At 49.1% G+C, this 26,268-nt stretch overlaps 1 protein-coding gene across 5 annotated transcripts in view; it reads left to right on the plus strand.

The window, feature by feature from the left end:
* Positions 1–26,268, plus strand: part of FLI1 (Fli-1 proto-oncogene, ETS transcription factor) — a 107,860-nt gene that overhangs the window by 49,948 nt on the left and 31,644 nt on the right. For all 5 annotated transcript variants that reach the window (XM_017809796.1, XM_017809795.1, XM_017809797.1 and 2 more), the window contains 2 exons: positions 16,684–16,895; positions 25,825–25,979. In XM_017809796.1, the coding sequence (XP_017665285.1) occupies positions 16,684–16,895; positions 25,825–25,979 (367 nt within the window). The remainder of the gene's footprint in view (positions 1–16,683; positions 16,896–25,824; positions 25,980–26,268) is intronic.

Consider the following 26,268-nt stretch of genomic DNA (forward strand, 5'->3'; position numbering starts at 1 on the left):
CAACCTGCTCTAGTGGGAGGTGTGGAAGGGGGTGGAACTGGATGAGCTTTAAGGTCCCTTTCAACCCAAACCATTCCATGAATTTAAGAAATAATAAATCACATTCATACACATTTCTCATCCCAGGCTCTTTCAATGTACACAATTCTTAATTTTGACTGCCATACTGAAAAAAAATTAAACACCTTAAAACACGAATTGAGAGAATTGAAAATACAAACTTCTCCCAGCATGTTTTATACTTGATATTTACTGAATTGTGCATTTTGTTGAAGTGGAATTTTTATTTTAGTGAAAACAGAAGCAAAAGTCACACTTCCACCTGCTTGTTAATCACATAAATACCACAAGAAGAAAGGAAACAAATTGCAGCTGGAAGCCCCTGGATCTGAATGTATGAATTAAATCTTTAGAGAAGTAGGCTGAAAGTTCCTGTAACTATATAATTTTTAACTCAGCAACTTCATTCAAAGGGCTCATTTTTTAAAATAGTGTTGGCAACGTGCTTTTTACTAAACAGAAAGAACTAAAAACTTGGATTATAAATACTTGCTAAATGGCTTAGACTTTCCATCCAAATTAAGCCAAAAACTTAGGGTCATATATTAAAAATAACTTGGGCACGTCCAAAGAAGATGTTGTGCTGCTCAAATCTTAAAAAGTTCCCTCCTAAAGTGAAAAACAAACTCAGGTTTACATTATTCAGACCTACTGAACTTGCATTTGTCTTCTTTAAAGTACGTGGTTGGTTCAAATCAGAAAGCCAACCCCATCTTTATTAAACTAAAACAATTATAAATTGTTTCTTCGGGTTATGCGAGAAAATGGTTAAAGAGGATTTTGATTTGAGAGGGATGGACTGAAGAGAAACTGCCCCGTCTGTGGCAGGAACCAGGGCCCAACTAATCCCTTTGCTGCTGCCCATGAGAAAAAGAACAGCAGATTTTTAAAAAAGATCATTGTCAAACAGCTTGAGAATGTGGCAAATGAGGCAGAGTGGGTGTGTGCAATGGATACGTTTCATGGGAGAGGCGAGGAAGGAAATGGGAATTGCAGGCAAGGCTGGGGAGAAAAGGCTGATGAATGAAACAGAGACAGAATGCTCTGTCCCTGCTCTGCCTATTGAGACCTTACCTCCCTGCACTTTTATATTCACTGGGATAAGGCAGAGAGTGGGATTTTCAAAGCTTTAATGAGGGATAAGATGTGTTTTGTTTGCCTGATTCATATTTTTGCCCTTGAAGACGTCCCTAAAGAAAACACCTTGTTGACACATCCCACCCTGGCTCAGCGTCAGGAGAACCCAAAGAACTGGGCTCTCAGCCTGACTGTGCTGCAGTTGTGCTGTTTGATCCCCAGGGAGTGACATCTCTGTGCCTCATGTTAAAGGAAAGTCTTTTACAGATGAGAAAACGGTGTGAAATCCCCCCCTAAACGACCTTTAGTTGTGAGATAAAGCCAGGCAATATTTGGACATGTTTAACAACACCCACTAACATTTTTCTTTGATGACACTGAAAAAATTGCTCCCCTGGTTATCCCTGAGGTCCCTTGGCATTCCTAAATATGCTGTGTCTGCTGTGAGGTGGAGAAGGAGCAGGGGAGAGTAAAGCATCTATAATTACATCAGTATAAGACGTGGAAAATGTATCTGTCCATGATCTCCACTGTCTCTGCTCCGCCACACCTACATTTATCTGTATAATTAGAATATTAGCACAATAATCTTCTGCTCTACCAGATCTTGCTTGAAGATGACTCCTGTTTCCAGGCAGCCCAACCTGTTCCTCCCCACTGCCCCATCCCTGGAAGTGTCCAAGGCCAGGTTGGACAGGGTTTGGAGCAACCTGGGCTGGTGGAAGGTGTCCCTGCCCATGGCAGGGGGTGGGATAAGATGGACTTTATGGGCCTTTCAACCCAAACCATTCTGGGATTCTGTGATATAATAAGTCACATTCGTATACCCTCCTCATTCCAGGTTATTCTGGGATTCCATGGCTCTGTGTTTTTATGGCTCTGTGATTCAATGGTTCTGTGACTTCATGGCTCTTGGATTCCATGGCTCTTGGATTCCATGGTTCTGTGATTTCATGGCTTCAGGATTGATTCCATGGCTCTGTGGTTCCATGGCTCTGGGATTCCATGGCTCTGGGATTCCATGGCTCCAGGATTCCATGGCTCTGGCATTCCATGGCTCTGGCATTCCATGGCTCCAGGATTCCATGGCTCTGGCATTCCATGGCTCTGGCATTCCATGGCTCTGGGATTTCATGGTTCTGTGATTCCATGGCTCTGGCATTCCATGGCTCTGTGATTCCATGGCTCTGGGATTCCATGGCTCTGTGGTTCCATGGCTCTGGGATTCCATGGCTCTGTGGTTCCATGGCTCTGGCATTCCACGGCTCTGGGATTCCATGGCTCTGGCATTCCATGGCTCTGGCATTCCATGGCTCTGTGATTCCATGGCTATGGGATTCCATGACTCTGTGGTTCCATGGCTCTGGCATTCCATGGCTCTGGGATTCCATGGCTCTGGCATTCCATGGCTCTGTGACTCTCACACCCACAGGCAGCACTTTGGCAGCATTAATGTTTATTTTTGGGGGTGCCCATGTCAGTGAATTTGCCCATCTTAACTTCTCATTCCCAACCAAAAGGGGAGAGTTTGGGGGAAGAGTTGAACATTTACAGCTCTGAGGCACAAGAGGGGCTCTGATGTCTCCCCAGATCTCTCACAGTGCTGCTGTAATGTCACCATCTCCCCTTCAGAGCTTTCTTCTGAGAACTGCACTTTCTGTGTGTGTGTAAAACTACATCGAGCTCCTTCCTGTGTTCTCTGGATCATTCATCCCCAGCTCTCACACAGTGCTTTGCATCCACTGATTTCTAGTGGAATGTATCCCTGCCCATTGTAGGGGGGTGGAATGAGCTGATCTTTAAGGTCCCCTCTAACTCAAAGCGTTCTGGGATTCTCTGATTCTAGTTTTGAGGTGCTTTCCCCAAAATGTCCTATTTACCACTTCCCTTCCACTGTTTTGTAGCATCTCCATGAGGTTTGTCAGCAGGTCTCCAAGCAGGTCCCAGATCCCCTCAAAGCTCTATTTGTGTGAGGAATAGATTCCCTTTCTCACTGTCCATCCTCTGGACATCATCCAAAGCAAGGCTTCAAACCTCTTTGTTGTCCCATTGAAGACAAACTCATCCCCATCCCCACAAACTCCCAGGAAGAGCCAGGGCAGGGCCGAGGGGGCACTGCTGAATTCCTGAGTGCTGGAAAACCCTCCCTCTGGAGAGGATGGTGCTGAGGAAATGACTGTTAGACCTGCCATGAGGAACATGTGCTGCTTGCCTTGGGTGTTCACGTGGGACCTTCCCAAAACTCTGATTTCTTGGTAGCACCACTGTGCTCCTGAGAGCTGAGGAAGATCAGACCCCCCCAGGATGTGGCTCAGGGCACTCTGTGTCAGGGTTCCCCAACAGGAAAAGCACTTTTCTTTTGTCCTGATGTCTCTCTGAGATCTCCACTCCCTTCCAGGAAAGGAACGTGGTGTAGTTTTAGTCACCACGATATCAAAATGCCAAATGTTAATGACATTGAGGTACCTGCATAGGCAAATGGCATCTGCCAGAGTCAAAAACTGAACAGATCTTCTTAAATTATTTCTAAGCATTTAATGACCTCTTTAGGTGTTTGTATAAGTTGTTAAAAATAGGATTAAAACTCTACAGACTTGAATATTGCAATTTTACCAGGACACATCCTCTGGGCATTTGGGTTGGAGTCATTCATGCATTCACATTAAAGACACAAATACAGAGTTACAGGGGAGGTTGGATCATCCATCACCCCAAAGGCAAAGGCAAAGTTTCCACTGGCTTTGCTGGCACAGTGGAAAGCCAAAAAAGGCTTCATTTGGCCCTGTCTCCAAACACTGTGACAGAATTCACTGTGTGGCAGGGACCTGCACAAGGAGATTCGTGTTAGATAAGGTCTGACTTTTTCCAATCAGTGGCTTTTCATCAGAAAAATGCAAATTTATCAAAGCCCTCCAATTCACTGGAAAGGCAGGGTTTTGACAGTCTGATCAAAGCCTTGCTTGGTGCTTTCTCAAGTTTCTCAGGTTTTCTTTTGAAACTACTCTTTAGTTGGAAACAAAAGCCAATTGCAATATTTTAAGAAAACTGAAAAGGTTAAAACTGCGACAAAACATTGAGAATATCTGAAACAAAATGTTTCAGTTAACTCAAGGTGGACTTCTCTGGATAATTGTTTTGACCTTCTGTCCCACATCAGGATTGGAAAATTTCTTTCAGTCCCCACAATTTTCTTAGGATATGACGAGGATGTGTCACCACGTTCTAGGTTTGTCCATCTCTTACCCTGTGGCCTTGACAGCCAGTTTTACCCCTCACTTTACACTTCTGCTTGAGTTGAACAAATAATTTTGCTGCCTAGATGGTAAATGAGGCCACATTCCCCAAATATCAGTCTAGTACTGAAACCACAGGACCATCTTGTCTCTGCTTCCTGTACATTTCCTGCTTGCTTGAAAGCTGAGGAAATGAGGTACCTTGAGGTGTGAACATGAGCAGTGTATTTGTTTGTGCTGTGAAAGCACTAAGAGACAGAGACACAGACCATGGCTAAATGTGCCAAGAACTGGGCTCAGGAAAGAGGAAAAAACTCGCCTAACAGCTCATTCCCCGTGGCTTTTCCAAGTAACATGTTAAACAATCCATCTGGACAAACTTCAGGTACTGCCTGAAACTCTTAGTCAGGGAAAAACATACGGTTGGTGTTGGTTTGGGACTGAGCCAAGGTGTGCCTCGAAGTATTTTCTTTCTTTTTAAGCTCTCAGTGTCACTAAAATCAGAAATGGGGCTTTGAAGGGTGCTTGGTTGTGTGGTGGGTTATTTTTTCTGCAGTGCTGCCATTTTTTTAACAAAAGCAGAACCAGAGGCTTTGACCCAGCTCAAGAGCCAGTGGTGAGATGCCAACCCACTGACTAACACAACTCAGGCCACAGGGGTGACACCCAAATTCCCTGGGCAGGGATAAGTCCTCTTCAGTGGCTTAAAAAAAATCCCAGCCAAGTTGATATCTATTTTTTTTAATCCTCCAAGAGCTTTAGCAGCAAGGAGGGTCTCACTGAGCCCCAAAGCCGTGGGTGCCTCTCTGCAAGGCGGCTGCTCGGGCAGCGCAGGCAGAATTTGGAGGTTTATTAGCCAGGGGAAGCTGATTGATTTATTAGAGCAGAAACCTCTGGCTTGCTCCACCACAGGTTATTCTCCAAATGCAAAACTCTCCTTCATTTCACACACACAAAATAGCCCAAGTGCTGTGTTATGAATGGGCCCCTTTGTTACCCTGTGGATCGCCAGGACAGACTGTTTAGTTCATGTCTGTACATTAGCACGGGAGGACAGGGTCTGGGAGACAGATGTGGCCTTTAATTGCATGGAAATGTTCGAGGATCGTTAAGCCAGTTCTGACAGGGGTTTTCCTCTGGCTCAGGGAGCATGGCCTTGTTTTGGGAAGGCTCGAGGAGCAGCCCCACAAACAGGACCTTGTCCTACTCCCTCACCCCAACACTAAACAAAAGCAGAGAGGCTCAGTGAGAAGCCCCCCTTTCCTGCCAGAGCTACAGAACTGCATCTCGGAGAGAACTCTCTTGAAATCCATCTGATAAAGGGCTTTTCACCACAGCTCAGGGGACTTGCCCCGTTTGAGATAAGAGCAGCCCTATCAGCTCTGCTGAGAACATGGAGATGTGCTGAGGGGCCTCCTTCTTATTTATGGTAGTCCCCACGGGCTGAGGGTAAGAAACTCCTCAGCAAGAGGAAAACATGCTGCAGTCACCTCGGAAACCATCCCAAAGCTTCAGATGGAAAGGCAAATCCTCTGCTCCACAGGAGAGAGAGCCTGGGGGGGCTGGGGTTTAATCCTAATTTAGCTACACTCTACAGAATGATTTTGAGCAAAGTGTTTGGTTGCTTTGTGTTGGTTCCCATGCTGTAAAATTAATGGAACAACCTCATGTGTGCCTCTGTGGCACCCCTGAGATAGTGGCTTTGTCTTTTGGGATCATTGCTATCATTGTAAAGTTTGACAGCTCTGTATTTCAGTTATCAAGCCAGAGCTAATGATTTTCACTTAAAAATCCAGAATAAATCAGAAAAACCCATCCCATTAATTGCTAAAGGTGGGGATCTGCTGAGAGCTGGGTGAATCACACAGAGGTCTGAGCAAAGGTCCTGGAGAAACCTGACAGAATCAGCCCCAAACTGGCCCTTGGATACACCTTTCTAGCATCACCTCCAGCCCAGGAGAAGGTTTGGGATGCAGAGTTGAGTGACCTGCCCAAAGCCACAGCACTGAGTCAGGCCCAGGGCTTGGATCTGCCTGCTGGCAGCCCTGGCTCCCAGCCCCATCCCTCCCAAACCCCCTGGAGCCTCTGCTTCCCCCCCTGCCATGGGCTCACAGCTCGGGCCTGGACTCATCCATGGACCCCCCATCACCAGGGCCAAGGGCAGAACCTGCCGTTGGATCTCACAGGTGTGGAAAATCATCCCTGGGCCAGGCTCAGACTGTTCTACGATTCCATCACTTCTCAAGGGATCAGTAGCAAGAGACCTCATTTATCTAAGGCAGGCTCAAAGCCTTTCTCAGCCCCAGGCTGATAAGGCCAACAGACTGTTCATGGGCACTGATAAGAGATTTTGGTGAGGGGTTTTTTGCTCAGCCTCAGAGGAGGAGAAGTTTGAGGAAAGTAAGTTTTGCTTTGTCTGGGAGCTCTAGCTCTGGGATAACACTGGTCACTTCTATGACCTCTTGCTCGAAGGACACTGGATGACTTCACAAAACCTGAGCTCTCTGGGGAACAGGCATCATACAGACAGGGACACTGAGGAGTGGGGACATCAATACAACTGCAAAAGAGCCCTTTTTTAAAATTTTTACTCTCACTTTTGATGTTGAGTGAGCCAGGAGGCAGCACTGTCTGCCTCATTCTTGGAGATGCAGCACCAGAGCTGCCGTTGGAGGTGTTTGTTTAGTGAGCATGTTTGTCCTCAGCAGCAGCTTCACTGCAGCAGAGGCAGCAGAGGCTCTTTTCCTGCTGCAGTTCCCTGAAATGTGAGTGTTGGTAGGGTGGTCTTTTCTCTGTGGTGTTTGGTATCAGTGGGAAGAATAGCACCTTGTCAACTCCTTTTTGCAGTGCAATGTTAACTTTGGGGTCCAGCCCAGGTGCCAGGGTGTGTCCAAGAGGTAGGAGGGATGGCTATCCCTGAATCCTTCCAGGACTTTCCTCTTGCACCAAAATGAAAACATCAGCGTTTCTTTGTAAAAAAATGAAAAGCCCCTGGGAACTGGTGTAAACTGGGTTTTCCTCTTCAAATATCTTGATGGAGATTGACAAAGAAAATATCTCAGTGCAATCCTGCTGGGCTGTTTTCCTTGGAATGCCACGAGCAGCTTGTTCACAAAATCTCTGCTTTTCCTATAGGCGTAGGCAGGAACAATCCCGGCCCTGGAGCCGCAGGGGCTGGGCTCAGAGCACAAGGAAAACAGGGATCTGTGCCATCCCAGCAGGGTGGCAGCCTCAGTTCCGCTGCCAAGAGCAGGAGACCAGTTGGGAAGGGGATGAGGAGCCAGCAGAGGCTGGATGTGCTGCTGGAGGCATCACTGTGGTCACCCAGCCTGGCAGAGACGGCACTGTGTGAGCAAGGCAAGGAAATGGGAAACATGGGCCCAGCAGCAAAGGGCTCCTCTCATGAGGTTTAAACCCCACATTTGAGAGGGATTCAAGGGACTGTGGCTCCCAGCTCCTGTTAAATGTGAGTGTAATTTGTGGAGCTTCAGGTTCTTTTGAAAATTTCAACCTCAGGACTTGTCCATCCTAGTAAAAGCCATTTTTCTGGCTCAAAGGCAGATATCAGGTTCCCAGGGCTGTATCAGGACCATGCATGTGCTTCTTGGTGAAGCAATAGGCTCCTGTGAGTCCTGACCCACCTTCCCCTTTCCCTTATCTCTGTGGGATGCACACTTGACACCAAGCCTAAGTCATCAGCTCTGGGCTCAAACCCTGACTCTGTGCTCCGAGTATTGTGAGCACCAACACCCTGAACACAGATTTAACCAAAACTCAGCTCAGTGCCAAACCCAGAACACAGATTGGAGCCCTAAGGCTGGAAATCCCAAGGAACCACATCTGGTTTAGGATTCAGCTGCAAGACTGTGCTGGACTTGTGTTTGTCCCTCTGATCCAGCACCCAGACCTTGCTCTGTGCACTGGAGATGCCAGGCCTGGGTTGTGCTCTCGATTTCCTTCTGGCTGAGCCTTCCCATGGCTGAGCTCTCCCCAGGTGAGGGTACTGAGCTCTCCCCAGGTGAGGGTGCTGAGCACTGCCCTGGGCTCTCAGAGCAGCACACACTGGGCTCGCTCCTGGAGACGCTGCTGTTTTTCCTTAGTCTGGGCTCAGTCATCTTGGGCTGAACGTGCCTGTTTTGTTCTCTGCAGATGGAAACACAACAGCCCCTGATGAAGGTTTCCTGATGGGCTTCCTGCGATTGTGCAGGGAATGGTGTCAGGGAACAAAACAGGATACTCTGGCGGGGTTTGTGAATGTAACAATGGTATCAAAGTGGAATGAAAAATAATGAATGGGCACTGCTGGAGCTGTGAGTCAAACCTGAAATATTTATGTCTCCCCAAACTGCCACCTCCCTGATCTTGAATTCCTGGGAGAACACTCTTCTCACAGTTTCCAGTGCTCTGGCAGTAGGAACCCAAAATGAAAAGATAAGATTTTATGGTTTGCACCTATTCCCTCTTGCTTTTCGCACTCCAGTTGCTGTCCTTTTCCTAGGCAGCTAAAGAGGAGGCACAGAGATGGACATGCCCTCTCTCTCAACCCCCCACTACTTTTGGTTTCTGCATTTATTGTTTTCCTTTCTAGGGTGAATCATTTATATTTAAAAACTTCAATTTATCTTTGCATATGGAAAACAAAACCAGCACTATCCTCAGATAGTCTCAGTTTCTGATATGAGTAAAAATAGCACCCAAAAGCTCTGCTTTGAGAGAAAAGGTGGCACTGTTGCAACAGGCAGATGCAGCTCAAAGTGAGCTCAAGCTTCCTGACACAAAGTGCTTGGTCAGTCTGCAAACCCCTGCTGAAATATTTGCCCCTGGAAAGCAGCCCCTGGCACCACATCAAGAGCTGGGCAGTGGGTGCTGCAGAACAAAGCTGAGCTCAGCACAGGATTTCAGAGCAGCAGACACTGCATTTATGCTCCAGGCTAGTCTGGGGTTGTCAGGAAGCCAGACTCTGAAACCATCCTGCAGTTTGCCTTGCTGTGTCTTCAGCAGCAAAGCCCATAAAAACACTGCAATAATATTTACTGAAGTGGGAATGTTCGCAGTTGGATCCATGTGTCTGTGTTTACAAACACATCTGCTCCGCACAAGTCAATTATTTTACAAGAGCGAGGGAAAAAAAATAAAATTAAGGGGATAGTGAGCTAAACCCAGGTGGATTTGACTGCAATCACCCACACAACGTCAAGGCTTAGTGAGAAGAAAAATAGAACTTTGGAGGAGAAAAGCTGTGGGCAGAGATGAGTGGAGATAACAGCACAGCAAAGTGGCTGAGGGGAGTGTTAATACGTGGCAAAGGCTGATTGATTTTCTGGGAACATGACATGGCTTGGAAAAGATCTTGAGAGATCATACAGTCCTCAGCCTTAGCAGGGTTAGGCTGTTCATTGGTGGAGGTGAATCCTTTTGTAGTGAAATTAGCTGCTAAAACAAGAACCCTGGCTCAAGCTACAGCCGTGGCAGAGCTTCCAGCACCTGGGACAGGCTTCCTGCTCTACCTCCAGGGCTCAGCCCTCATCCTAAATCATCTCACGTGTCCTGGTTGGCAGAACTGGGCAGGAATCCTCCCAAACCTTCTGGGAACAGAAGCCAGGAGCTGTGGTTTGTCCTGATGGGCAGACACATCACCCCAGGTCCCTGTGTTGGTACCGGCAGGGTGGGAAGCACTGGAGAAGTCAGGAGTGCTCAGGGAAATCCCTATCCCAGCCCAGGGAAGGGCTGAGTCAGCTGGAGCCTGGCAGGGATGTTCCAGGCTCCAGAGCAGAGCTGCTGTGCTCTAGAAAGGAAGAGCTGCTGCACAGCTCCAGGATTTGGGGATGTGTGTGATGGAGATGGGATGATGTGTGTGATGGAGATGGGATGATGTGTGTGATGGAGATGGGATGATGTGTGTGATGGAGATGGGATGATGTGTGTGATGGAGATGGGATGATGTGTGTGATGGAGATGGGATGATGTCTGATGGAGATGGGATGATGTCTGATGGAGATGGGATGCTCTATCAGACTCCCCCAGTCTCTCCAGCCCCACATTTCCCCATATTCCTTTTCAGAACTCAAGAGGCCACAGCAATAACTTGGGCAGGTTCTTGTTTAATTCCATCTCCTCTCCTGGTCCTGTGCTGAGTCTCATCAGAGGCTTCTCCAGGGGATTTCCCACAGCTCCAGGGCTCCTCTGTGCCCCCTTATCATCAGCCTTAATGCAGCAACTTGTTGGGAAGGAATACTGTCACCTGGTTATTCCCACTTGGTTGGAAACAAACCAAAATAGGCTTTGAAACCGTTCATGTGAAGTCTAAACTGAGAAAAAAAGTCATTAGTGCAGATCCTATAAACGTGTGCCTGAAGTCAAGTGCTTTCCTGCAAAGTGAGGTACAGAGGAATGATTTAATTTTTTATCTTTTTGAGTCAGGTTTTGGGGATCCTGAGATCAAAATAATTGAGCATTGATTGTAGCAGCCTTCTTTTGCCTGCTTGATATGAAATTTCGTGGGAACAGTGAACATAACAATAACAATAAAAAAGAAATACATAGAATGCCCTATGAGAAGTTTTGCGAAATTATTTTGCCCCAATTTTTAGCTGCCTAATTTCAGTGGGTTTTACTACTTTTCAGTATGGTTTTTCTATTTCTGCCATTCTTACTCCTGCTTTGTTTCCACCTAGCATGGGTTACCAAGTTGTGGTTTCCCATTTATTCCTTATTTATGAAGGAGTGATGCTGTGCTCCAAGATGCCAAGTTGCCCTTGGATGTAGCGCCCTGGGTGGAGAGGGAAGGCAAGGCAGCCTGAGCTGCAGGGAGAAGTTGGGTGGCAGTTTGTCTGTGTCACTGATGTGCTTTGGAGCCGTGAGTGAGTCTCCAGTGCAGACTGGAGCAAAATGCAGTGTGGGATGTCTAAAATAATTAAAGAAAGCCCTCCTTTATCCACACAGAAATCCTCAAATCTGCAGAGATTTGGACACAGTTTGCTGCCTTCTCAATCCTTAGTGCTGCTGCAGCAGGGAAGGGGGCTCTGGGCAGCCTGGGCTAGTGGAAGGTGTCCCTGGGCAAGTAGATAAGAGAGGGAAGAGCCCTTTGGCAGGGATGGCTCTGATCCCTCTGATTTCACAGGCTCTTAGGATGGATCTCCAGCTGCATCCAGGAAAACCTCCAAGCAGAACCTAAATTGGTTATGAAGGGCACAAAATGGATTGTGGTTGTTGGCAATAAAATGCCCAGGACTGTAATTTTCCAAGGGGAGTTCTGTGGAGTTCCTGCCCCAGTCACAGCCTATCCTGTAGGGAAAGGAAGGGGGAGCAGTGGCAGCAAACCTGGAGAGAAATGGGCTGGGAAAGCTGTAGAGGGGTTTCTTTTTGGTTTGGTCAGGTGCTCTGGGGAGAGTGGATGTATCAGAGTACAACCCAAAGATCCCTGTTCGTGTCCCAGGAACAGCAGTGGCCAAGGCTCTGAGCCCACAGGGTGCACAGGTCAGGGCAGCAGAGGGCTGAGGGGAGGAAAAAGGCCTGGAGAGGGGAATGATTCCCAAAGGTTGCCTGGAGAGTCAGGGCAGGGAGGAGATAACACTCTGCCTTCCTGCCTCCCAGTTCAGTGCCTGATCCATCCCAATGTGCTGCCCAAGACCAACACAGACCCTGCTCCTTTTTGAATTGTGTACTGGGCTCATTTTCTTGCCAGTCCGATGTTATCTCTGCTCTGTGAGCTGCTGGCAGCAGAAGTGCTGACTTGGAGCACTGCAGAGCCAAAGCCAGCTCTACTCATTGCTCCTCGGTGCAAAAATGGTTTCAGGCCGTGTGGGAGCTGCTCCTGCTCCTGGTTTGGGGCTTTGCATCGTAGCTCTGGGCCCTTCAGGAGCTGGGTCCGTGTTGGTAACACTCTCTTTGCAAAAATATTTTGGGAGTGATTTTCTCTCAGGATTAGGAGTGATGAAATTATATTATTGGGGGCGAGAGAAGAAAGAAGAAAGTCACTCCTCTAGAGGTGGAAGTGATCTTTCCATGGCAGGATGGTTCAGGTACTCAGCATTTTTGTCTCTTCTAAGTCAGACTTTGTGGAGGAGGCTGAAGCTTTGATCTTTAGCAATGCCTTTTAAATGTGGTTATGGTCAGAAAAGTGAAGGTAGCGAGCTCAGAGTTGATATTCAGTGAACACACATTGCAGGTACCTGGAAGGGGCTGTTGTTGAGGGCAGTGGGTGATACCTGGGGTGAAAGCACCAAACCAGGGCTCATGGTCACCTCCCCAGCCCTTGTTCTCCTGGCCTTTCTCCTTTCTCAAATGTCCCCCTCCTAAGAGAAGTCTTTTTTAAAGCATTCAGGCCACCTCCCTTTCCTGGTGAGGAACCAGGATAACTTGCTGAGAGCACTGGTGGACTGCCAGCCCTCCCCAGTGTGTGACCAGAAGACCAAGCTGGCTGTTCCCTGCCCACAGGACCAAAACCAAACTGTACCTCACCCTGTGTAGCACTTAAACCTGGGACCTGGGTCTAGATGGCTCATCTAAAGAAAGGAAAAACTGCAAATTTGCCCTTTTACAACTCGAAACTGCTGCATAAATAACAACCAAGGCCCAGATTGGTGTCTGAGGGCTGCAGGAGTGTGTCAGCCCCTCGCAGAGCTGGTTCAGCCCCTCGTTTGCACAGTTCAGTGCTGGGGCTGCCCTGGAGAGCCTGGGCTGGGCTTCCCAGGGAGCTGGACTTGCCTCGGTTGTGTGAGCTGCCAGAGACAGGACTTGCCACATTTATGCCAGGAATGTGATTAAAAACTGGAAAAACTGAAGCTGGCCTATTCCCAGAGGCCATATAATGTAACATATATGCCAGAGGAACACACACAAGCCCCCTGTCTCAGGCTCAGTCTGGGCAGCCCAAGGCCACAGCGCGGGGGGCAGAGGTGTGGGGGGACCCTGGCGAGCTGGGCCTGTCTGGACAGGTTGTGTTGGCACCTAAACAGCTCAGTGTGTTTGCCCAGTTGCCTGTCACCAAACACCAAGCAGCTCTCAATTCTAGGGGAGAGACATTTGCCCTCTGGTATTGGATTTAACTGCTGGTCTCTGCCTCAGCCAAACACACCCTGAACAGACCAGCCCTTCAGGACTGCAGCTGGCCAGGCAGAACCCCCTCACAGGGAGCACAAGGAAGGTTCTACACGTTTCTCAGCTGTAGCCTGACACTCTGGCAGGGCCAGCCAAGCCCTGTCCTCTTCCAAGGGACTGAACTAAGTGCCGGGTCCCCGTCACTGCCGGGATGTTCCCGGGTGCTCTCCTGCTAGCAGAGGCACCTCCCCACCCCTGTGGGGTTTGTTCAGCTGTGGCTGCAGACACCACAGTGGGGCTGATGGCAGCAGGGTTGGCTCTGTGCCACCCGACTTCCCCTGCCCGTCCCCAGCCCCAGGTTTGTTGTTTGCAGGAGCTGAGCGGGTGCTGCTGTCGCTGCCTCCTCTGCTCGGGCACCTCAGCTCCCCCCAGCCCTCGGCCTTCTTGGAGCTTTTGTGGCTGTCACCAAACCATTCCTGGCACAGGAGGTGCCCTGGTGGCATCCAGAGTGTTTGAATTTCTTTTCCTGTGGGCCACAGAGCTTTCAAGACAGCAAAAATGCAGCAGAAGGCAGAGCTGGGCTCCAGTGCCGCTGAGTTCCAGTGCTGCTGGGTTCCAGTGCCTCCTGCCTGTGAGGTCACCACTGGCCCAGTTAACACCAGTTGCATGCAGGCAGGTCTTAGCAGCCACTTTGTCTTTCAAGGAAGATCCTTATCTGAGGAAGTGGGTTCTCCACCAGCTATTCTGTGTATCACACAGAAGTGTGCTCTTGCCTGTGTGTGTAAAGTCAACTGGACTTGGATGCAACCCCAGTCACTGATCCAAGTCCAGGGGCATCTTTTGGAGTGTTGTTGGGTCTGGGTTTTTTTTGGGACAGCCAGAAAGATCCCTACCTTCCAAATTTTTTTCCATCTTCTTCAGAAGTAAAATGGCTTTAGGCAGAAAAAGCTGCCTAGAATTAAGTGGTCCTGACTCCACTTGAATTCAGAAGAACCCCCAAATATCTGCACAAGTCCTGCTGAAGCTACAGTGTTTGCTGTAAAAAATCTTGTGAGCAACCTCTCACACTGATTAGGTGGGATAACCATCATAGTTATTTTCCCAGATATTGTTTCCCTTAAAAAAATCCCAATTTTATGTTTTTAGACTGGAAATCTCCGAACCCAAACCTTGGAAATTTTTCTTTGATGAATTTGCTGTGGTGCTCATGGTTCCCTTGTTTCTGCCCAGCAGAGGGTGGGTCTTGAGAGTCCTAAGTCAGTCCAGCAGCCCAGGAACGTGGGATTCGCCTGGCACCTCAGGCCAGAACGTGGGCAACCCCACGTTTTTTGTGCTGAGAGGAAATGGAGGCCCACAGAAAATGTGTCATTTAGGAAGCCAGGCTGACATCCTGAGTTCAGCGAATCAGCAAGTCACTCCATCTGACCTCCAAAGGAAAGGCTTTGCTCTCCTTTCAGAGCTGAACCATCTCGTGTTCTTGGACCTTCCTACAGAGCTGAAGGTCACAGCCTGGAGACATCCCAGCCCTCTGAGGGACACAATTCACACCAACCCTTCCCAGGGGCAGCTTCCACTCCCTCCCTTACTCTAATTAAAGCTGAAAAAGGGAGGGGATGTTTCTGAAAGGTTGTGAATCCAGCAAGGAAAAGTTGCTGGAAAGGTTGAACAGTGTGAGCTCTTTCCAGGAGGCAGCATTGGCAGTGTGGGGTAACAACTCTCATTTCTGATGTTTAATGGAGCCCCTGGGAGAGGTTGATCCCAAGATTTTTACAGCAAACACTGTAACTTCAGCAGGACTTGTGTAGATGTTTGAGGGTTCCTCCTTAGTCAGGCCCACTTAAATTCTAGGCCACTTCAGCTTATTTGGGTTTGTTGCGTGATCTGAGATCAGAGACAGAAAAGTGCTGATTTCTGTAGATGCACTGCCCTGACTCTCTAAGTGGGTTAACTTCAGGCTGAAGGGGATTCTCATGTCACCCAATAGACTCCTAATTATTGCCATTTTTTGTGATGGTACCATGAGCCTGGTGATTCCTGTTTTGCTCTTGGATTCTTGTGCAATGGGAGGGTTCCATGAGCTGCACTTTTCTAAGTTTTCAGAATTTCTGTTTCCCTCCCTGGTTATGGAAGAATTTACAAAACAAACCCCCAAAACAATGACTGGGGGACGGTGGGGACAAAGCAGTAATTTCTTATTTTTAAAGGCTCATAATAGGGACTGTGTCCTGTGAATTTTGAGCATGAGGGGCTCAGCACACACAACTTTCAGTTGTTTGTCTGTCTCTCTGTGTGCTGAGAGTGACCCACTGCTGCCCACACAACACTGGTATCTTTTGAATGCTCAGTGGATCACGCAGTAGGTGAGTCTGTTGCTGCCTTTGTTTTGGAGGTTACTCCACTAATTCACATTAAAAGAGTGTGTGCTTTTAGTCTGGGAGGTTCCTCCTTCGGTTTCTGCCCTGCCAGTCATAAAGGCAGCTGTGTTATGTGTGGTTAACTGAGCTCCAGCAAGAACATGCAGACCTTGGCAGATGCACTTTGAATCACCAGGGCTGTGCCAAAGCCATCAGAGCCCAGCTTGCTTTGTGTAGGAAACCTGAGCACATCAACCCAAGGAAGTGCATGATCAAAACTTTTTGTCAACAGTTGGAGTTTTAGCAGGGGAAAAAAAAAAAAAAGGATGACCATTTCCTGTTTTTAAGCATTTCTAGAAATGCATAGTTTGGTAAAGCACCAGTCCTACACTTCCCACAAAATAAACAAAAAGTGTAAAGTAATGCATTTTTTCCCGCACCACGAACACCCATAACTCTGACCTGCACTGGCTGCTCCTCCTTCAGCAGTAACCTCCTTCAGCAGTAACCTCAAAACACACACAAACCCCGTGAAAGGAGATGTCAGTGCAGAAATGCTGCCCACTGCACATCCCCGGGCTGAGCCGGGAGCAGCAAGTGCACGACCTGCAGCTGGAGGCGCTTCCCTGAGCAGGGAGGGGACAGAGCAGCCCCTTCCCCGTTTGCAGAAGTGAACCCGAGTGCCGGTGCCACCCCGGGCGAGCACAGGCAGCAAAGCAAAGCCAAGCCAGGCCAGCCCTGCTTTGCATAGGGGTTGGTGGCCCCCGGGGGCTCTGATTCAACCTGCGATCCTGGCAGATGGTGGTTGCAGACAGCGCGGGGCAGCTGCGGCCCTGCAGGTGCTCACCAGCTCAAAGGAGAACTGCAGAGGAGTTGCTGGTTTAGTCACAGCGCTGAGGGCCTGTTTTGTCTCTCCCCAGGAGGCTCTGTCGGTGGTGAGCGACGACCAGTCCCTGTTCGACTCCTCGTACGGCGCTGCCCCCCAGCTCCCCAAGGCAGACATGACGGCCTCAGGGAACCCCGACTACGGCCAACCCCACAAAATCAACCCCCTGCCCCCGCAGCAGGAGTGGATCAACCAGCCCGTCAGGGTCAGTGTCAAAAGGGAGTATGACCACATGAACGGATCCAGGTAAGAGCCTTCCCACACCTACTGCTGATTGTAAATCACAGAATGTCCTGGCTTGGAAGGGACCCACAGGGACCAACTTCTCAGTCCAAACTCCACATGAAAGCACAGCATGGACCATCCATTCCTGCTCCTGTCCTGCCTATCAACAATCCCCCTCTCTGGGTAGGACCACTGTAGGACCATACCCCCCTGCCCCTGCAGTTCTCTCGTTGTGACTCGTTTTTTAATGACCAGAGCATCCCACTCTGGCAGTTCTTCAGGATGGATCCCATCAAACACTGGGATCCCAGTCCCCACAGACCCTGCCCAGAGCAGGGCAGGACACTGCCAGGGCAGAGCTCACGCTGCAAATGCTGCTGTAACCCACACATCCCGTCACCTAGTTCAGCATCCCACGGATGTGCCGTGGTCCAAGGGCTCACTGAGGTGGTCAGACCATAATAGTTGGGGTTTGTACCATGCTCCAGAGTGAAGCAGTGACAGCTGCACTCCTGGACTGTCAGGGCTGCACTGGAGGGCCCTTTTTACTGCATCTGAACTCTATTCCTGCTCCACCAGGGCAGAAGCAACCCTGTGAAACTGGAGAGCTGTTCGATGGAGAAGGGAAAAAGAGGAGACGAGGTCCTTTAGGGCAGAGTATGAGGTGTAACAACACAAAAGTCCTGCACCCATGTCTTCTGTGTGGATATCGGTGACCACTGGTGACACAGAGTCCAGGAGAGGTTGGAGCAGAGTTTTAACACCACGGGGTCACTGGTTGTGGTGTAACCTCTCCAGCTCACAGCCAAAAGAGTAACAGGCCATTCCCCAGTCATTTGTAGTTAGAGCTGGAAGAGGTGAATCATTTCCTTGTTCAATGACAAATTGAATGACTTGAAAACATTTAATTAGCACAGCTCAGGTTGCCTCTTTTAAAACCATTACTTAAAATCCAAAGCTTAGAAACAAATCCCACCTTCTTGCACGTAATCTTTAGGTGTAAAAATTTCATTTTTTTTTTCAGTTTTAAATACATACAATATAGATAAACTTTTATTTTTTTAGCATAGGGTTTTAGAGCTCATATTAATTTTAAATTTTATTTTAATTTCAAAGTCACAAACACCTCTAGAGTAGAGTGTTAATAAACCCTCCAGGGTTTTTCTGCTCTAGGGTTACTTAAGCAGCACATTTTCCTGGTTTCTGAGAACAGAGTTGGAAACAGAAAGCAGCCTTGCACTTTCAGACTTCTGCAGTGAGATGATGGTGTTAAAGACATCAAACAGCAACCTGTTTTTGTTTCCTCGTAAGAGTACAGTAGATGCTGATTTTACTCTCAGATAAAGGTCTCTGCAGCAGTTGCTCTCTCAAGGTGATTATTTGTGGGCTGAACTCGACCTTGCCCTGGTTGTACCTCAGGATCATTTCTCAACTTCACAAAATCTACGTGGATTTTTGCACTGGTGCTTCCAGTCTCAGAACTGAGGCTGAAACGTGGGGAAACGAGTTATTTCCTCAGAGACACCATCCCTGGATAACACAGAGACAAGGATGGATCTTGAAAGCACCAGCTGGGGTTTCTTGATGGTCATGGGTTCACCTTTGGCTCCCAGGGCTGGTTTTCTTAGGAAGAGGAAGCCCTTTGTAGCATCGCCAGGCTGCCCACGGCAAGGCCAGGCTGGATGGGGCTCTGAGGAACCTGGGACAGTGGAAGGTGTCCCTGCCCACGGCAGGGGTGGGATGAAATGGGCTTGAAGGTCCCTTCCAACCCAAACCATTCTGGAATTCTCTGACTGCATCAGTTGCTCACACCCCCAGTGTCAGATGCACACTCACAGTGTTTCCTCCCATCACACTTGTCTGTCTCACTCAGGAAATTTTGGAAGGCCAAGGGAACAAGCAGTGCTGTCGCATCCACAGGCATCATATATTTGTGCTCCTCAGCCCCTGGACAGATTCTGAGTGTGGGCACTTGTATCCCCAAATTGTCTGTGCATTGCATTCCCTACCTGGGCTGTCCTTCCCTTGGGACCCTTCTGTGCCAATGTCCTCATCTGCTCAGGAAAAAGGGAAATAATCTGCTTGGACAAAGGGATTCATTACCAGCTGGAAGAGCCCTGGGAGCCCCAGAGAAAGGCCCTCCAGGAGTGTGGAGGTTCTGGGCAAAAAGGAAATCCTTCCTTATGGGCTTGCTTGAGACTACAAGGTTCTCGGGCAGAAAATAAGTGTCCTCAGTGTCTCTAAAGGAGGAGTGAGAACCTCCCAAGCTGTCAGACAAAAAGAAAAGGCTGTTTTGCATGTCAGGACCAAGCACTAGTTTCCAAGCAGTAGGTTCCAGCCTTACCTTTTGATAACTTGTAAGCACAAGAGCTCCAACCCACCCATGACACGAGAACAGTCCCTTGGCTTCTCCAGCCTCTCCTCCTGTACAGGGCTAAAAATGTAACGTCCTTTCTTCTTGTGTGCATCACAGTCCATGGGGTTGGACTGGGCCACTCCTCTGGCAAAACCAACACATGTGGGAGTGACAAACACCAATCCCAACACAAACTCACTCCAGCTGCAGGTGGATCCCAACCCCTGTCCCCCTCCCTCTGTCCCTGCCTCTCCTGCTCTCTCTTGTTTCTCAAGGACACTCTGCCACCGAGTTCCAGCTGCCTCTCACAGGAGCAGCCTTTGTTCTGCCTTTATTCTGCCTCTATTCTGCCTTTATTCTGCCTTTCACCTGTGCTGTGTGGAGAGGGGGGTGTGTACTCAGGGACAAAGCTGCAGGGAGCTGCCAGGGGAGGAGCTGGGGACTGCAGGGGACAGTGCCCAGCTTTGCTTCTCTCTCTTGGAGACCAGCAGCAGGTCTGGGGGTGTGATGAGCTGGGCTGGTCCTCAGCAGGGTGGGAGAAGGGGTCTTTGAGGAACCTCTCCAACTTGTTTAGCAGAGCCCTCCAAGTCCTCCAAGAAACCCCAACCACCTCTGTACCCCACATCAGATTGTCCTGGTTTGCTCCCAAATGGAAAGAATCTCCCAGATAACTCAATTCCAACTGTGTGCAGGGAATGCCCGGGCAGGGATCTGTGTTTTAGGAGAGAAGATGGGACTTCTGTGTAATTGCAAGATTTAGACAGAAATTTTGTGATCATTTCCAGGATTATCAGACCCAGATGCAGGTTATGGCTTCAAACTCTGCTCTTGCCTTCACAGACAGCAGCTTGCTCAGAGTAAAACCCAGGGCTACGTTTAATTATATTTTAAAAAAACCCAAAATAAACAAACAAAAAATCTTTCACATCTTAAATTTCAGTGAATGAAGGAGAAGGATTATTTAGGAAAATGTTGGATGAAGTTTAACCCCATTTACAGTCCACATTTATAACAGATTTTTTTGCTTATGTTTTACATAAATTCCAAATGCAAAGAGTGAACCAAGCTAAAGAAATTCCAGATCCTGACTGTATTTACTGAGTTACTACAGATCTGCATTTGTAGCTAAATTCAGGGAGTGATTTTTAAAAAGATGTTACAAAATTTGTCTGATCTTCAAATGTGAAAGAATGTTCCAACATGCTGATGTGGGCAGGGATGTGGGAAAACTTCACTGGGCAATTCCAGGATTTTGTCCAGCTAAAATAATGAAGTCGGTGCTTTGAAAAGGCTTTGGAGACATTCTTTAGAGACATCCCAGAGGAGCTGTGGCTGCCCCATCCCTGGAAGTGTCCAAGGCCAGGTTGGAGGGGGCTTGGAGCAACCTGGGACAGTGGAAGGTGTCCCTGCCCATGGCAGGGGGTGGAATGGATGGGCTTGAATGTCTCTCCCAACCCAAACCACTCTGGGGTCCTGTGATTTTATATTTCTCTTGCTTTAGAACATTGAAATATGTTCTGAAGGTCTCCAAGTTCAGCGACCTCAGAGGGGTTTTGTGCCACAACAATTGTGTCAAACAAACCGAAGGACCATCCGTGGTGTCCGCAGGAATCAGCTCCCCTCGGAGCAGCGTGTGAGCCCTCTAGTGGGATCCGGGGGTGCATCCCCCTCGGGTTTGTACGGACCTGCCTGGGATAAACAACCGGAATTTTCCCCACTTTCTGCGCCTGACCCTTCTTTCTGCAGCCTCACAGTGTCTGTCAGTGTGACTCCCCTCCCGAGGCCTTCTCAGGAGCAGGGGTAAAGTGCAGGTGGATGCAGGTTTGGAGGAGCTGACTCTGCTCCCGGCCTGTCAGAGGGAACCACGAGCAGAATCCCAGTATGTCTGTGCTTCCTGCCTTCACTGCACACCAAAAAATAAACTAAAATCTAATTTCAAGTGTAACTATGAAAGCTGAGATGACCAAATGGGGCTTTGCACAAAAAAGTGGCAAATTCAAAAAGAAAAGAAGGGGGGAAAAATGGAGGCATGAAAGGATAGGAAGAGAGGGTTAGAAAGGAGGAAATATCCCCCTGACCACAGCTGAGTCAGCGTCAGAAATTCCTGAAATCCCTTATTTTGTTCCTCGGAATGGAAGCCAAAGGTGATTCCTAGACAGAGCCCTGGGACAGTAATTGTTTTGTTTCCAGGTGTCTGGAACCCGGGCTGAAGCTGTGCAGAGGGTTTCTTAGTCAGTGCCAGGAGAGCTGCTTTCCCAAACACCACACTCTTGGCATCCCCAGAGACTGCCACTGGAGCTGCTGGAACGAGGAGCCTTTGGACAGACAGTGGGAATGGGTTCTGCTTCATATTCCTTGGCCTCTGTCACTGCCACAGGGATGTTGTGAAAGCAGCCTGTATCCATTCACCTGGGTAGATCCACGTTTTCTGGCCAGAGCCTGAGCAAATCCAACCTGCAGAACCACATGAAAGTCTGGAAAAACCAAGGATTAATCTGGAATCTGCAATCCCCTCCCACAAACATTTTCAAATAAGGAGGAAATCTTTATCTAAATTCAAGCCTGCCTGTGGGCAGTGCATGAGCTAAGGAAGGGGTGATATTCCATGGATACACCATTCCTGGCTCACAGCTCCTGCTCTCATCAGATACCATTGTTGTTCCCACACTGTGTGGCCACAGCTACACCCACCTTCTGCTGGGATCAATCCCACTGAGGCTGGGGCAGGACAGGAGCAGCCATCCTGGAGTGCAGAGAGGGTTCAGTCTGGCACTGCTGATTTCCCAGGAAAAGGCTCTCTTTGGATCTGGTAGGAAATGTCAGGATACACAGGACACAAAATTAAGGATCTTCTCCCGTTGCTGTCACTAAAGATTTCCTGGTATTTTCTTAAGGACAGATCAGTCTCCTGCCCAGGGAAGTTTGGGTAATGTTGTTCCCAGTTATGCCTGTCCCATGGACTGGGATCCAACCAGCCTGAAAAGTTCCTCAGAGGGAAGGGAGGCAGCCCCACGGACACAATCCTGGCAGGTACACGGAGCACATTCTGTGTCCTGCAGGATTCATGGAGCAGCTTCTCCTCCCACAGTGGTTGGTGGGGGCACCTCAGTCCCTTCAACTTCAGATCTTTTCTGATTTTTTCAGGTTGTCTGGGTTTGGCTGCTGAGACTCACAGAGCAAGGAGGGGGTAGAGAGGGTCCAAACTGCCAAACCAAGAGTGTGTGATGTGAAAACATCATCCCCAAACCACGGAGGAGATGTGACAGCACCGGGGTCACTGCTGTCCCTGTGCTGGGGGGGTCATGTGAACATGCTGAGCAGAGAGAGCAGAGACAGCCAAGGGCTCTGTGGTCTGTTCCTGAGGGTCATTTCATGCCAGCAGAAAGCAGGGATAAACTGTTTAGAAGATGTTATTATCCAAGAGTCTGGATATCAGAGAATCATAGAATCCCAGGATGGTTTGGGATAGAAGGGACCTTAAAGACCATCTTGTTCTACCCCCTACCATGGGCAGGGACACCTTCCACCAGCCCAGGTTGCTCCAAGCCCCGTCCAACCTGGCCTTAGACACTTCCAGGGATCCAGGGGCAGCCACAGCTTCTCTGGGCAACCTGTGCCAGGGCCTCCCCACCCTCCCAGCCAGGAATTCCTTCCCAATATCCCATCCAAACCTGCCCTCTGGCAGTGGAAAGCCATTCCCTGTGTCCTGTCCCTCCATTCCTTGTCCAAAGCTCCTCTCTGGGAGCCCCTTTAGGCCCTGGAAGGGGCTCTCAGGTCTCCCTGGAGCCTTCTCTCCTCCAGGTGAACCCCCCCAGCTCTCCCAGCCTGGCTCCAGAGCAGAGGGGCTCCAGCCCTTGGATTTACTCCAACAGCTCCACGTCCTACTAATGTTGGGAGAGCCTGAGTTGGACACAGTACTGCAGGTGGGGTCTATGGTGGAACAGTATCCTAGGGGTCTGTATGAGCATTACCCATGTTATTATTTCACCATAAATAGTGTGTGTCTCAGCTGCAGGGGTTATTTTTCCTGGATAATTTTAACCCAGAGCAGGGCAGTGAGGGTGACCACTGCAGAAGGACCTGAGGCAGCAGGGAGCCCCTGGGATGTGCTGAAAGCAGGGAACTGTGGTGCCTGAAGGAGGGAGAATTCATCCCAAAGGCAGGTGGGAATCCACACGTGGGGCTGTGTGTCCAGCTCTGCCCCAGCCCTGGGCTGCCCACCCCACCCACACGAGCTGCTGGGCTCCAGGCAGGGCAGGAGGAGGTTGGTCCCCTCCCAGGGCCAGTCTGACACCCTGGAACATGGATGCTCTCCCGAGTCTTCCCAGGACAGGCCGTTCCTCAGCAGAGAATCAGATCCTTTGTGCTGCCTCGGGGTTTTTTCTCTGCCAGCATAGGCAGCATTTAACACCTGACACAGAGCATTTCAGCAGAGTCTGAGCCATGAGCACATTCCCTGTGAAAACCCGTGGCCCTGCAGTTGCTCAGCCTCTCCTCACTGCCACGGGGACATTAAACCTTCAGCAGTTCCCTCTCCGAAGGCAGATTTTGGTTCCCTGCCTGGAAAAACAGTAGGCGAAATAGTAAAACCTTAAATTCGAACATGTGTAACTTATACATCTTATTTCCATTTTCAAGCAACATTCTCTTAGTAAGACATGAGGAAAAAATTACCATCTGCCTCAGAATATCTCGGTGGAGCATTTATCTCCCAGCCACGATAACCAAAGCTCAGTAATTTCTCCCTCCCCCCCCAGTTCAGGTTGAGAGACAAATTTGTTTAGTGTCCTGACTGGGAAGCCTTGCCAGCTGAACTCAGAGGGTGGGATTTGCTGCACTGTCATAGTTCTTACCCTGCAGCAAAAGGTTTCCTCCCAAACCACTTGGCTTCTGGCAGAGAAGGAGGATGGCTGTGGGATTAAACCCGTGGCCTCAACTGCCCTGGATGTGGGCTCTGGGATTGCTTTGTGAAGAGATTGGGCACGAGTTCACCCTTTGGGAAGGTGAGGGCAATAATGTGCCCTTCCCTGGGAGGTTCCTCAGAGCTGGGATGTTCTCTGTGTGTGTGGCAGGCTCTGGGCTGATGTTTGAAGTGACTAAAAGTGTGAATTACTATTACAGCTGGATAAAAACACAATCCGTGCTCCCATCTGTGGTTGGAGGCTCACAATTGTCCCAGAGCAACCCAGAGACTTGCCAAGGCTCTGCAGGCAGACCAGGGCTCAGCACAGAGCCACCTGAGCTGCTGAGTGTTCCCTCCTCATCACCCCATCACCTCCAAGTCAAACTGGGGCTGGAGCCTCTTTCCCAAACCGTTGCTGTGCTCTGGAGTTCCTGACTCGGGCCAAAGGCACCCAAGATTTCCAGATTTCCTCTCCAGGACTGGGGCACTGTTAAGCACAGAATCATAGAATCACAGAATCACAGAATACTAGAATCCCAGAATTATAGAATCACAGAATCATAGAATTGCAGAATCCCGGAATCAGAGAATTAGAGAATCCCAGAATAATAAAATCACAAAATCACAGGATCCCAGAATCACAGAATCACAGAATTCCAGAATCCCAGAATCAGAGAATCAGAGAATCACAGAATCACAGAATCCCAGAATCATAGAATCACAAAATCCCACAATGAGAGAAACTCAGAATCCCAGAATCCCAGAATGGCAGAATCATAGAATCATAGAATCCCAGAATCATAGAATCTCCTGGTTTGGAAGGGATCCATCAGGATCATCGAGTCCAACTCCTGGCCCGGCACAGAACACCCCACCAATCCCCCCATGTGCTGAGAGCCTTGTCCAAACACTCCTTGAGCTCAGACTAAGAACAGACAAGATCAGTTGTGTTCAGCCCTGTGGAAATAAGGCTCTTCCTGCTAATATTGAGTATTGTGCTGTGACTCCCCTGTCCCTTTGGTTGGTATCTTGAGTTCCATGTTAATGCCACGAAGGGAGTGTCCCTATGTCCATGTAGAGCTCTGCAGAAGTGCCTCAGGACATGGGATGGGCAGTGTCAGGGGACAGGCTCCGCGGAACAGGAAGGTTGTTTTAACACCTGGAAGAGCACCAAAGGGCTCCCAGGAGCACCCAGCTGTACCTGCAGGGTTGCTAAAATGCACTGAGCAACAAAGGATGGAGGGCAGTGGAGGTGTGACCAACAGGCCCATGTGACAGGCATGTGCTCTTTATGTAGTTTGGGAATTTCGGTATTCCAGAGGTATTGAGTATGGCCTGCAAGCAACCACTGCCTTGTCTGGAAGTCATTCCTCTTGGATTCTGCAGCTCTCTCTCCTCTAACTGGTTTCATTATCAGAGATCCCCCAGTGACACTTGTCGTTCATAGATCACCCTGTAGATCCCATGACAGGTTAGGAATGGCCTCTCCCACCCTATAGATCCTGGGACAGGTCAGGAATGGCCTCTCCCACCCTATAGATCCTGGGACAGGTCAGGAATGGCCTCTCTCACACGGAAGAAACTCCTGTTAACGTTCCACCTCTGGGGTCACTGCCATGTGTGTAACCCACCCCCTGCAGGGCTGGCAGGGCACAGTGATGGTAACTCAGCTCTTTCCTTTCCCATTCCAGGGAGTCCCCCGTGGACTGCAGCGTGAACAAATGTGGCAAGCTCGTGGGAGCAGGGACAGAGTCCAACCCCATGAGCTACAGCACCTACATGGATGAGAAGAACGGGCCTCCCCCCAACATGACCACCAACGAGAGGAGAGTCATCGTCCCAGCAGGTACCACCAACCCCTTTGGGTCCTGTCTGCTTGCACTGAATCAGGACAACAAGCAGACAATTAGTGCTGCTTCTTTTTTTTTCCCCTCCATTTTTTTCCCCTGGAAAGAATTGTTTTGGTGTGTTGAACCAAATCCATCTCCCGTCATGTGTTAGAGGAGAATCTGCTTCCTGGGACACACAGAGGATGACTAAAGAGCACAGTTCATAGGCAAGACTAAGCATGAAGTGGGTCCAAATCATAACTCCCATGATGCTCCCCGGATCCAGATGCACTTTCATGTCATATT

Source organism: Lepidothrix coronata, unplaced genomic scaffold (assembly GCF_001604755.1).
Source record: "Lepidothrix coronata isolate B3197 unplaced genomic scaffold, Lepidothrix_coronata-1.0 Scaffold27, whole genome shotgun sequence".
Classification (NCBI taxonomy): domain Eukaryota; kingdom Metazoa; phylum Chordata; class Aves; order Passeriformes; family Pipridae; genus Lepidothrix; species Lepidothrix coronata.